Genomic DNA, 11,155 nt, shown 5'->3' on the forward strand with positions numbered 1-11,155 from the left:
TAATCTCAACCTTTGATCGGTCGGGATTATAGGCTTGTGGATTACAGTACTGTCGGACACGCAGCACAAAGTGTGAGATGGTTTGAAGAAGACACACAGAGGTTGGAGGTTGATCCTGTTAAACTGATCGTACATTGTCCTTATCTTTTTGTTTATTAAACACAATAATAGTACATACACTTCAAACCACAGGTGTTTTTTCCTGAAATCAAAGCTGCGTTCATTCTTTAGGCGGGAGATAGACTGTATTTTTTTGCAATATCTGCTCAGTAATGAAATGTTTATTTTATTACTTATTTTTTCTGATGTTATTTAGAAACTGAAACTGTTTAAACTTTTAAAATTCCTGCGTTTTATAATCACAGAGGCAGAAATATGCGTGTCTTCGCCATTTAAACTGCAATTTTTATTTTCATGATTAATCACCATAACAGGACTTACAGCTGTTTTTGTTTGGCCCCGTTCCCCAAACAACAGCTTATATCTGTGCAGTGAACATCAGTGACATCACCACTGTGTAATTCTCCACATTACTCTGACTTGGGTACAGATATTAGTAAAGCTGCAATCAGACAAGAAGGGAGGATTTTTTTTTAACACCTAATAAGTCATGATGGTGTAAAAACCACTTGTCAAAGTGATACACGCCATAAAAATAAACATCTTAGTTTGTTTTGTCACCACCTGCCAAGAGGAGGCAGAATAGATGTGTTAGATGTTCCTCGGCTTGATCAACAGTTTTTATCTCTCCATCCTTTTTTTCACGCTAATGTCAGATTTTCACTGCAGAGATCTCGTTTTCATGAACAACATTGCCATTGTGCTTGCACTCATAGGGGATCGTCGGATCATTAGGGTTTTCGCTTTGATGCTGTTGGGTCTTTACTTTACAGTATAAAGCACCTTGAGGTGACTGCTGTTGTGGTTTGGAGTTATATTATATAAATAAATCTGAATTGAATGTATGATCAGTGTAGAATCACCAGTTAATCTAACATACATGCCCTTATTCTGCTTACATGGCTCTCTAGAGTAACTGTCGAGAGCCATACAAGCACAGGAAGAACATCCTAATGCAACTCAGAAGGGTCCAGCAAGAATCCTTTTGATATGAAGCCACAGTGCTAGGATAGGACACGTCAGTATAGCCCTGTACAACCATAAATGTAGAGGAGCATACAAAAAAAAGTACATACTTTTATTTTCATATGTGTATTAGACACTATTAATTAGCAATATATCAGTTGTTGAATAACAGTTATATAACACCCTTAATTCGTACTAAATACCGTACAGCAAACACATCATGGCTTTTTAAAATACAAATGTTAGTACAGCTCCCTTTTATAGTATACATCTGAGCCTGTGCTTTTCTAACATGGATTTCCTCTTTTATAAGGTTGTTCTTATGTTATCTTTAGAGCTTTAAAGGTGTGAGTGAAAGTGTTAAATATACAGATGGCGAGGCGAGTTTGGCTCCGTGTTTTGGTCTGACACACAGAAGGTGTCATGAGGGATATTTGTGCAGAGTGAATAATAAATCTATAGAGAAACTCATCTTTCTTGCTTATCTGTAAAACGTGGCAAGTGACTGCAGTGACTGTATGTATTCAGCTTGATGTCAGTGCTGTAGCACGCAGCTTTTGGCATTAGCTTCCTGCTAACATTAGTTGTTTTCTTATCAGTTTGGATTGATGATCATTTTACGTTAAAAAAAACTGTCATGGTCTGTCGTGCATGGAAAGGCCTCTGTGTGCAAATCAGCCACCAACTGGTTGAGGAAGCATTAGCCTCTACAAGCTGTGGGGCATGTACATGCTCAAGTCTCAAGTTCCCAATTTGAGTGTGTGTGAATCCAATACAGGATAAAATTAGGCCAGCCGGGCCTTATATTGCTGACGGAGCTGGGGTGGCCAAAAAAAGCCTGGAGTGCAAGCCAACGGTGGAAGCACAAGAAAGAGAGGAGAGCAAGCAGGACCGCCGCTGAAATGGCCACCAAACGTAAGGAAATCAATATTGACAGCTTTAAGTAAAGTGAAGGAGAGCAGACGGGGTCAGAGTGCAGATGTCAGGTGGAGAAGAAGGGAATTTATTTACTTTCCCTCTGCTGTGCAGGTGTGAATGCAGGCAGGATGGCAAGTTAAACACTGAATCCAGTGTGTCTTTCATTTGGTCGACAGATGGGCTGAATGGGATTGAGCTAAATGAGAGCCCACTGCTGACTGAATGTAGTTTGTTTTATTTGTAAAGGCTTAAATTGTTATAGGAGATAAGAAATGCTGTCTTGTCAGGGCTGTTTTACTTCTGATAACACATAACTCCAGTTATTCGGATAAGAATGAGAGGGCGTACTTGTGCCCAGCTTTGAAGTGACTTCACTGGTGTGACAGCATTAATGTTTCTGTTTTTATAAATGAATAAGAATACATCTACTTTTATAATTCTCAGGAAACCCAACTATGAAAACCAGCAATACTCTGCTGCTTTTAAATAATCTGTTTTAATCATAAAATGATCTTAAATTTGTGCTGCAGTTAGGATGCTCGTGTAATGTTGGTGGGTAAGGATCTAGTGTCTAATCTAAGGATTTATGATTTACTTTCAGACATGTACAGATCCCATTAAAAACAGCATTCATTCAGAAAGATTTTCTCCTTTAATAAAGGAGCATGGCATGGCATGAAACGAGGTGAGGGTGTCCTTCATTTTCTGTAAAATTGTTTTGTCATTTGTCTTCGTTACCCTTTTCTCTTTCTTATCCACACTTTAAATAACAATGTGTCCATTTTTCAAACACCCGCTGGCTGTGGTCGTTGTGGGAGAGAGAATTTTAGATGACTTTTATGAGACCATGTGAAAAAGTCTCAGTCTCTATTTATGGCTCAAAACAGTTCAAATATCCACAGTGGGACTTATCAGAGAGAAAAGGGAGAATATGATACAGCAACTCATAGCATCTGTTTAACTTTAGTTTAAAACATTCACTGTACTAGCAAAAGTAGCACATGGCATCTTTTGTATACCTCATATGTTTTCAAAACCGAATGAATTAATTTTTATTTACACGGCACCAAATCACAACAACAGCCTCAGGGCGCTTTATATTGTAAGGTAACCCTAATGTAACCCTGCAGTAATACCAAGAAAACAGGGAAAACCCCAACAATCATATAGCCCCGGTGAGCAAGCGCTTTGACAACAGTGGGAAGCAAAAAACTCCCTTTTAACAAGAAGAAACCTCCAGCAGAACCAGGCTCAGGGAGGGGCAGCGATCTGCTGCGACTGGAGGAAGACAGGACAAAACACACGCTGTGGAAGAGAGCCAGAGATTAACAATAAGTAATGATTAAATGCAGAGAGATGTATAAACAAAAAGAGAGTAAGAATTGTGATTGAAGGAGAAATACTCAATGCATCATGGGAATCCGCCAGCAGACTACACCTACTGCAGCATAACTACGGGAGGATTCAGGTTCACCTGATCCAGCACTGACTATGTGCTTTAGCAAAAAGGAAAGTTTTAAGCCCAATCTTAAAAGTGGAGATGGCGTCTGTCTCTCCGTCTACTTCTAAATACTGTAGGAACCACAAGTAAGCACACAGTCTGAGAGCTAATGGGGTGATACGGCCTGATTATTCAAGATCTTGTATTTCATTTTTATTTCATTTCAATTTTATTTATATAGCGCCAAATCGCAACAACAGTCGCCTCAAGGCGCTTTATATTGTACAGTAGATCCTACAATAATAGATACAGAGAGAAACCCAACAATCATATGACCCCCTATGAGCAAGCACTTTGGCGATAGTGGGAAGGAAAAACTCCCTTTTAACAGGAAGAAACCTCCGGCAGAACCAGGCTCAGGGAGGGGCGGCCATCTGCTGCGACCGGTTGGGGTGAGAGAAGGAAGACAGGATAAAAGACATGCTGTGGAAGAGAGACAGAGGTTAACAACAGATATGATTCAATGCAGAGAGGTCTATTAACACATAGTGAGTGAGAAAGGTGACTGGAAAGGAAAAACTCAATGCATCATGGGAATCCCCCGGCAGCCTACGTCTATTGCAGCATAACTAAGGGAGGATCCAGGGTCACCTGGTCCAGCCCTAACTATATGCTTTAGCAAAAAGGAAAGTTTTAAGCCTAATCTTGAAAATAGAGATAGTGTCTGTCTCCCGAATCCAAACTGGAAGCTGGTTCCACAGAAGAGGGGCCTGAAAACTGAAGGCTCTCCCTCCCATTCTACTTTTAAATACTCTAGGAACAACAAGTAGGCCTGCAGTGTGAGAGCGAAGTGCTCTAATAGGGTGATATGGTACTACAAGGTCCTTAAGATAAGATGGGGCCTGATTATTTAAGACCTTGTATGTGAGGAGCAGGATTTTGAATTCAATTCTGGATTTAACAGGAAGCCAATGAAGGGAAGCCAAAACAGGAGAAATATGCTCTCTCTTTCTAGTCCCTGTCAGGACTCTTGCTGCAGCATTTTGGATTAGCTGGAGGCTTTTCAGTGAGTTTTTTGGACATCCTGATAATAATGAATTACAGTAGTCCAGCCTGGAAGTAATAAATGCATGAACTAGTTTTTCAGCATCACTCTGAGACAGGATATTTCTAATTTTAGAGATGTTGCACAAATGGAAGAACGCAGTCTTACATATTTGTTTAATATATGCATTGAAGGACATGTGTTGGTCAAAAATGACTCCAAGGTTCCTCACAGCGTTACTGGAGGCCAAGGTAATGCCATCCAGAGTAAGAATCTGGTTAGATACCATATGTATAAGATTTTCTGGGCCGAGTACAATAACCTCAGTTTTATCTGAATTAAGAAGCAGAAAGTTAGCGGCCATCCAGGTCTTTATGTCTTTAAGACATTCCTGCAGTTTAAGTAATTGGTGTGTGTTATCTGGCTTCATGGACAGATAGAGCTGGGTGTCATCTGCATAGCAGTGAAAATGTATGCTATGTCTTCTAATGATGCTGCCTAGGGGAAGCATGTATAATGTAAACAGAATTGGTCCTAGCACTGAACCCTGTGGAACACCATAATTGACCTTAGTGTGTGAAGAGGACTCTCCACTTACATGCACAAATTGGAGTCTAATAGATAGATATGATACAAACAACTGCAGTGCAGTACCTGTAATACCTACAGCATGTTCTAATCACTCTAATAGGATATTATGGTCGACAGTATCGAATGCTGCACTAAGGTCTAGCAGGACAAGCACAGAGATGAGTCCACTGTCAGAGGCCATAAGAAGATCATTTGTAACCTTCACTAAAGCTGTTTCTGTGCTGTGATGAGCTCTGAAACCTGACTGACATTCTTCAAATAATGTTAATGTTAATGTTAAAGGAATGGTTAGCTTAACAGTGCTCTGACTTTTTGTCAGTCAGGCTACACTAATGAAGAGAAACCTAGGGCTGTTCTTACGTTCTTCAATCAGTGATGAACAGTAAGGTTTTCTAGCTTTACGAAGGGCTTTTTTTTTTTTTTTTTTTTTTTACAAAGCAGCAGTATTTCTCCAGACTAAATGACAATCTTCTAAATTACTGAGATCCTATTTACTCTCCAGCTTTGGAGTTATCTGCTTTAAGGTGCATATTTGATTTGAGAGTTATAGTAGGAGGTCTTTTTCAGAGGAGCTACAATATCCAGAGTCCTACACAGTGAAGAAGTAAAATTATCAACAACATAACTGACCTCTGTGGGATTAAAATAAGTAGAGATAGATAAGTTCTTTTCCTGGGTTTTCAGTACTTTCCTCATTTTGAACTACTTACTGCCTCGTTGCTAGTTTTATCTCCACTCCAGTTTTATCGACTTCTCTACACCCTTCTGTCATGTTACCACTCTTGGTAACCCTGCTTCACAGTCAGGTCATGAAGTATAAGAAACATTAGCCTGTATCTAATTTAAGCTTAACAACTTCCCATTTCAGTTGCATATTCACTCAGATATACCGCGCTCTCTGTGCATCACTCATTTAAGATGATGTCTTGTGCTTAATTGCTTTGCAGTTGTGGATCTGGTGTACTGGCGCCACATGTGGAGGACTGGTGTGGTGTTTACAGGGCTGGTAATCGGTCTGGCCAGCTTGTTCCAGCTTAGTGCCGTGACTGTGGTCTCCAACGTCTTTCTGGGTGTCATGTGCATCACCTTCCCCCTCCGTTTTTATTATAAGCTCCTGGAGCTCCTGCGCTGGAACCCCGGGGTTCACCCCTTTCAGTGAGTCCATCAGTGTTCACACACAGGTTTTTCTTTTCCAGCTAAATATGCTGCTCCTCTGCTTTCTGGAAGCATGTTGAACTTTCTCACAAATGTGTTATCCTGTGCTTAGGTCATGTCTGGATTACGACAGCTCTCTGACAAATAAGGAGACGGTGATGCTGGTGGAGGAGACGGTGCTGCTGATCGCATTTGCTGTCACAGAAATCAAACGGCTCATTTTCATTGAAAACATATTTGACTCTATTAAGGTATGAGTGTGATGGTAAAGCAATAGTATAGATGTCACAAAGCCAAGATTAAAATACTTTTAGACTTTGGTGCCACCTGGTGGCAGCTACACACCACACACGCTCGTGTGGGGCTCTGAGCAGCTGTACTGTTTTAATCCAGGCTATATTGCTTAAAAGCAGCTAAAAATTAAACAGAGCCACCATGCAGTGTTCATTTTCTCATGGGATCAAGACTACATTCAGCAGCTTTAAATCTCAGCGAGACATTTATTAAAGCAGCATCATTCACAAATCAAATTACAGTTAATAAACTAAACTATTAAACTGTTCAGTAATCTTTTTCTGTGCTCTTTCTCTCAGTTTGTTGTGCTTCTGTATCTGCTGACCTATGTTGGCATCCAAACTAATGGACTGACCCTGGTAATAAGTGGTAAGTTGCACCCGCTGTATACTTATGCTTTGTGCTAACACACGTATCTAATTTCCTCCATGTCTCTTTCCTCCACCTACATATATTAAGCTCCCAGCACCTTCAAATGTATCTTCCTCTTTGTAAGACTCATGAGTGATCTATCATCTCAGTAGTTAAAGTGTGACTGGGTTTAGGCAGAAAAAAGCACTTTGCACATGACGGTTAAGATTTAAGGAATAACTTTTACTGCAAACCTCAAGTTCCTTTTGAAGTCATGCCTCCATCAGTCGCCTCAGATGACTGGTTTGCACCAATTATTTAAGTAGAAGAATGTTTTCATTAGAACCAATTAGATTATTTTTGTGCAATGCTAAAGTGACATAAAGCCCAGGAGGTAGAGTGGGTCATCTACTGATTGGAAGGTTGGTAGATGGATCCTTGGCTCCTCAACACTGCATATTAAAGCATGCTTGAGCATGATACTGAGCCCTGAGCTGCCTCTGATGCATCTACTGAAGTGTGTGTGTGTGAATGTTAGACAAAGCTCTCAAAAACAAAGATTGAAAGTGGAGCCTAAATGTGTGTGTGAATGGATGAATGTGGCTGGTAGTAGAAAGTGTTTAGAGTGCTCAGCTAGAGTGCTCTAAAAGTAGCAGTCCAGTCATTTACATGAATAATTTGTCTGTCCAGCTGTGATCGCTGTTTTCTCCCTTCCTTTGCTGTACAAAAAGCAGCAGGTGAGTTTATTTTATGTTAAAAAAAAATTTCAATGAAAATGATTCAGCAAAGTTGATTAATAGTTAAAACCAAACAAAACAGAAACATATCTTAGTAAAAATCGCATGTAATTCTATGTAAGATGCAGAAATTGCTGGTTTGCACTGACCTTTGTGATATTTTGGTGACAGGTGCGGATAAGAAGGATTGCTAGAGCCGTCAGAGCTTTTCTAAAGAGAGTCAAAAGCCTGTAAGTGAGCTACCCATTTATGTGATATTGTTTTCTGTTCTTGGTCATGTCATGCTAGCAAAATTGTGGCTTTTTCTTCGGTGCTGGTATTTTCTTCATTGTGATGCCCCCGTTTTGTTGTAGGTTCTCCAGTGTGTACGATTCGGTGAGGCCCCCTCCAGCCCCTGCACCAAAACCTGCAATTTCAGCTGTGAATGTGCCCAAACAGAAAGCCAAGTCAAAGTAACTGTGTTGGTCACGTATTGAAAACACCCAGCATTTGGGATTTGGGGAAAGACTGGAAGGGCACATCCTCTGGGGGGCGGCTAGAGGGGCTGCTCGTTTCCACTTCTCCACCATGATGTTTGTTTATGGGAGCAAGATATAATTGATCCTGACAGCTTAAACAAAGCTGCCATTCACTGAAGGAGGGAGAGGATGAGGAGGTGTATGAGGAGGGGAATTTTAGTTACTGTGATGCTCTCTGTGGGCAGCGTCTAATAGAACCAGTTCACACAGTCATACTCTTCGAGTGGGCTATGGATGGCACAGAACATCACAGCTTTTTTTTTTCTTTAATAACAAGTGTATTTTTACATAACTAGTCCGCTGTGTTCCTGTCAAACTGTGGAAGTATTTATAATGAAGCCCTGCAGCATTATTGCTGCCTTTATTATGAAGCATCATTCATTGTTAGCTTCATAGAATAAAAAGACATGAACATCGCCTGCTATTAATCAGCATTAATAGTGCTGCACTTGCTAAGTCGAGGAAAAAGCTTGGTAAGCAGCCAGCCCCACAACCTTTAAAAGACTTACATGAGAAATAATGAGAGTGTTCTCCTTTAATCTTAGTGCTAATCACTTTTAATTAGAAACAAACAAGCAGTTTGCTAATAAAAAAAGTACAACTCTTAACAAGTGGGAGGAATATTGACTCTTGTAGTAAATGCAGTTCATTTTGATTGATCAAAACACAAAAAGGCACTTTCTAGATAACATCTTAGACTGTATACAAAAGATAGACATAGCAACCATGAAATCACCCAATGTTTTTAAAAAAAAATTGCCATGTTTTTTTAAACCACACGACATGAGTGTGGGACGGTTTTCGTTGTGTAACTGGGTGACACCACACTCTCCCTGGCTAATGACTTGTCAATCAAATGGTAAAGCATTCCTTGCTTTATTGTCCTTCTGTCCTTCTGTGATTCGCTGTGCATATAAATATGAGTACAGCGCTGTGTAGAGTAATTTAGTATTATGGCTGTATTCACTAATCTTCCATTGTTTTGAGTTACGACTTGCTAAGCCATCACTAACTAGCTAATCAATTATCACATGTCCATAACTGCAGGAACCAGATGCTTAAACTGCTTTCAGGGAACATTTGAGGAAGCCATTAAATCAGTTATAGTCAAATTTGGTGCAGTTTCAGGAATTTCATGGAATTATCAGCACTGATGGCAAAATAGTGGACTTTAATTTCATTCTTTCCCCCCAAAATAATGAATATATCCCCACAGCATTACAGTTTGTGAAGTATAAAACATGCTTTTTACACTTTTACCACTTATCTAGAAGTAGTTGCTACCACATGCTGTAAACATAGAAATTAGGTGACTTTGTACAAACATGAGCACAGAAAACAACATGACATGTGGGCGAATGGGAAAGAAGAGTTTGGGTGAACTCTTTCGTTATTGTAGCAACCAGCTGCCAAGCCTGAGCCAGTAGTCAGCAGTGTCGTTTAAGCCTCTAACGCTCCGTGTTTTAGACCATAAAAAAGAAGCTGCTGCTCATACTAATGTGTCTTAATGAGCGTGTAAAACTCATGTTGGATAGTTATGCTTTTATTTACCAACAATATTCTGTCGATTTATTTTCAAAAGTCTTATTTTTAGAAAGAGTATTTTTTCTAATCTTCAACCATATTTACCCACCTCTGCAGTATACAGAGAACAGTAAAACGTGGATATTCTAAACAAAAACTGTTGATTGCATAAATGATGCATTAGTGCAATATCAGAATTAGTGTAGTATCAGTGGTACTGCGCACTTTGCGTGTGAAATTAGCAGACTTTTTTCTCTTAGTCACTGTAATAACAATCATCAGTATAAACACATGGTCTTAAATAACAGCTGCCTAAAGTCAGGCATCATCTGCTAGCCCATGTTTTAGGTCTACTCTGTATTTGTAATGGATTTTTTTTTATTGTGATGTTCTATTGTAATTTTGCTCCCAAATAAAATCTTGTTTACTACAAATAAAGACGAGTTTCCTCTGTGCCTTCACAAACAGTACCATGCAAAACTCTTGAGCTCAACCCCTCGTTTATTTGTTTAAGTAAGTATACATGAAAATACAGTATATAAGGCAAAAACAGTTTGTACAATTCCATTGAACGTGAAAGTCAATATTTGGTAAAACAAACTTTATTCAGTATCGATCAGTCCAAGAGACCTGTTGCAGCTGATTTTTAGTCCATATGTCAGCATTTTCTCCTTGTTTCCCTTCCTTAAGAATGGCTTTTTGACAGCCTCCCCCCACACCCCACCCCACTGAGACCATTTCTGATGAGACTTCAGTGAACAGCAGATGGATCAGCTGAAGCAGAGAAAAACTTCTGAAATCAGATCCATTGTTAAATATCACTTTTAAATGAAAAGAAAGTCTGGCTCCTAGGAAGCAAAACATAAAGAAAGGAGGGGTGACTCTTCACTTTTGCACAGTAGTGTTTAATTAATCAATTTTCCTCCACTGCCTAAGCTAACTTCTTTCATAGTGTATATTTCAGCTGGTGTTATAAAGAATGTAACAACACTCAGTGAGACATGACGGCGGGAGCAATCACAGCACCAGGACTCTGATAGAGAAACATCTAAATGGAATTAATGCATCATTTATTCCATCGCTTGTAGTTTTGTGCTGTGAAAACGACGTCTGTGCCAAAGGGTTAGCAGTTTTCCACTGTGTAAACAGGCTCGACAGTAAGACTGCAGCCACCCAAGTTTTAATTCTCTCTGACAAGGAGCAGCCAAGGGTCGCATTATGTATTCAGTGATGCACACGCTCTATCGGGGGTTGCGCTGACCCATTTGTCCACTAGGTGTTACCCTAGGAAAGTCTTCGCAGGAGCCCGTAACACGAGGACTGATCTAAACAAATCACTGATTTCTTTCAAACATCTCCATCCTCACTGTGGTGTCATTACAACGTGAGCTCTGGCTTTCCACAGCACAAACACCACATCATTGACTCACGGTAATAATAAGAGCTTTTCTCTTTGATGTGGGCGTCACAGTAATTGCAATGTGACTGTGACCTT

At 39.9% G+C, this 11,155-nt stretch overlaps 1 protein-coding gene across 2 annotated transcripts; it reads left to right on the forward strand.

Annotated features, from left to right (window-relative positions):
- Positions 1–29: 29 nt before the first annotated feature.
- rtn2b (reticulon 2b) lies at positions 30–10,077 on the forward strand. 2 transcript variants are annotated; one of them, XM_080866193.1, is made up of 8 exons: positions 30–101; positions 1,865–2,001; positions 6,029–6,236; positions 6,349–6,487; positions 6,830–6,899; positions 7,572–7,618; positions 7,790–7,848; positions 7,972–10,074. In XM_080866193.1, the coding sequence occupies exons 2-8, from the start codon at positions 1,989–1,991 to the stop codon at positions 8,072–8,074; spliced, it is 639 nt and encodes a 212-aa protein (XP_080722319.1). In that variant the 5' UTR covers positions 30–101; positions 1,865–1,988; the 3' UTR covers positions 8,075–10,074. The 2 variants fall into 2 exon arrangements, with proteins under 2 accessions (XP_080722319.1, XP_080722320.1); XM_080866194.1 differs by lacking the exons at positions 30–101; positions 1,865–2,001 and adding an exon at positions 2,620–2,689 and having other exon boundaries at positions 7,972–10,077.
- Positions 10,078–11,155: the final 1,078 nt, after the last annotated feature.

This window comes from Rhamphochromis sp. 'chilingali' (assembly GCF_963969265.1).
Source record: "Rhamphochromis sp. 'chilingali' genome assembly, chromosome: 19".
Classification (NCBI taxonomy): Eukaryota; Metazoa; Chordata; class Actinopteri; order Cichliformes; family Cichlidae; genus Rhamphochromis; species Rhamphochromis sp. 'chilingali'.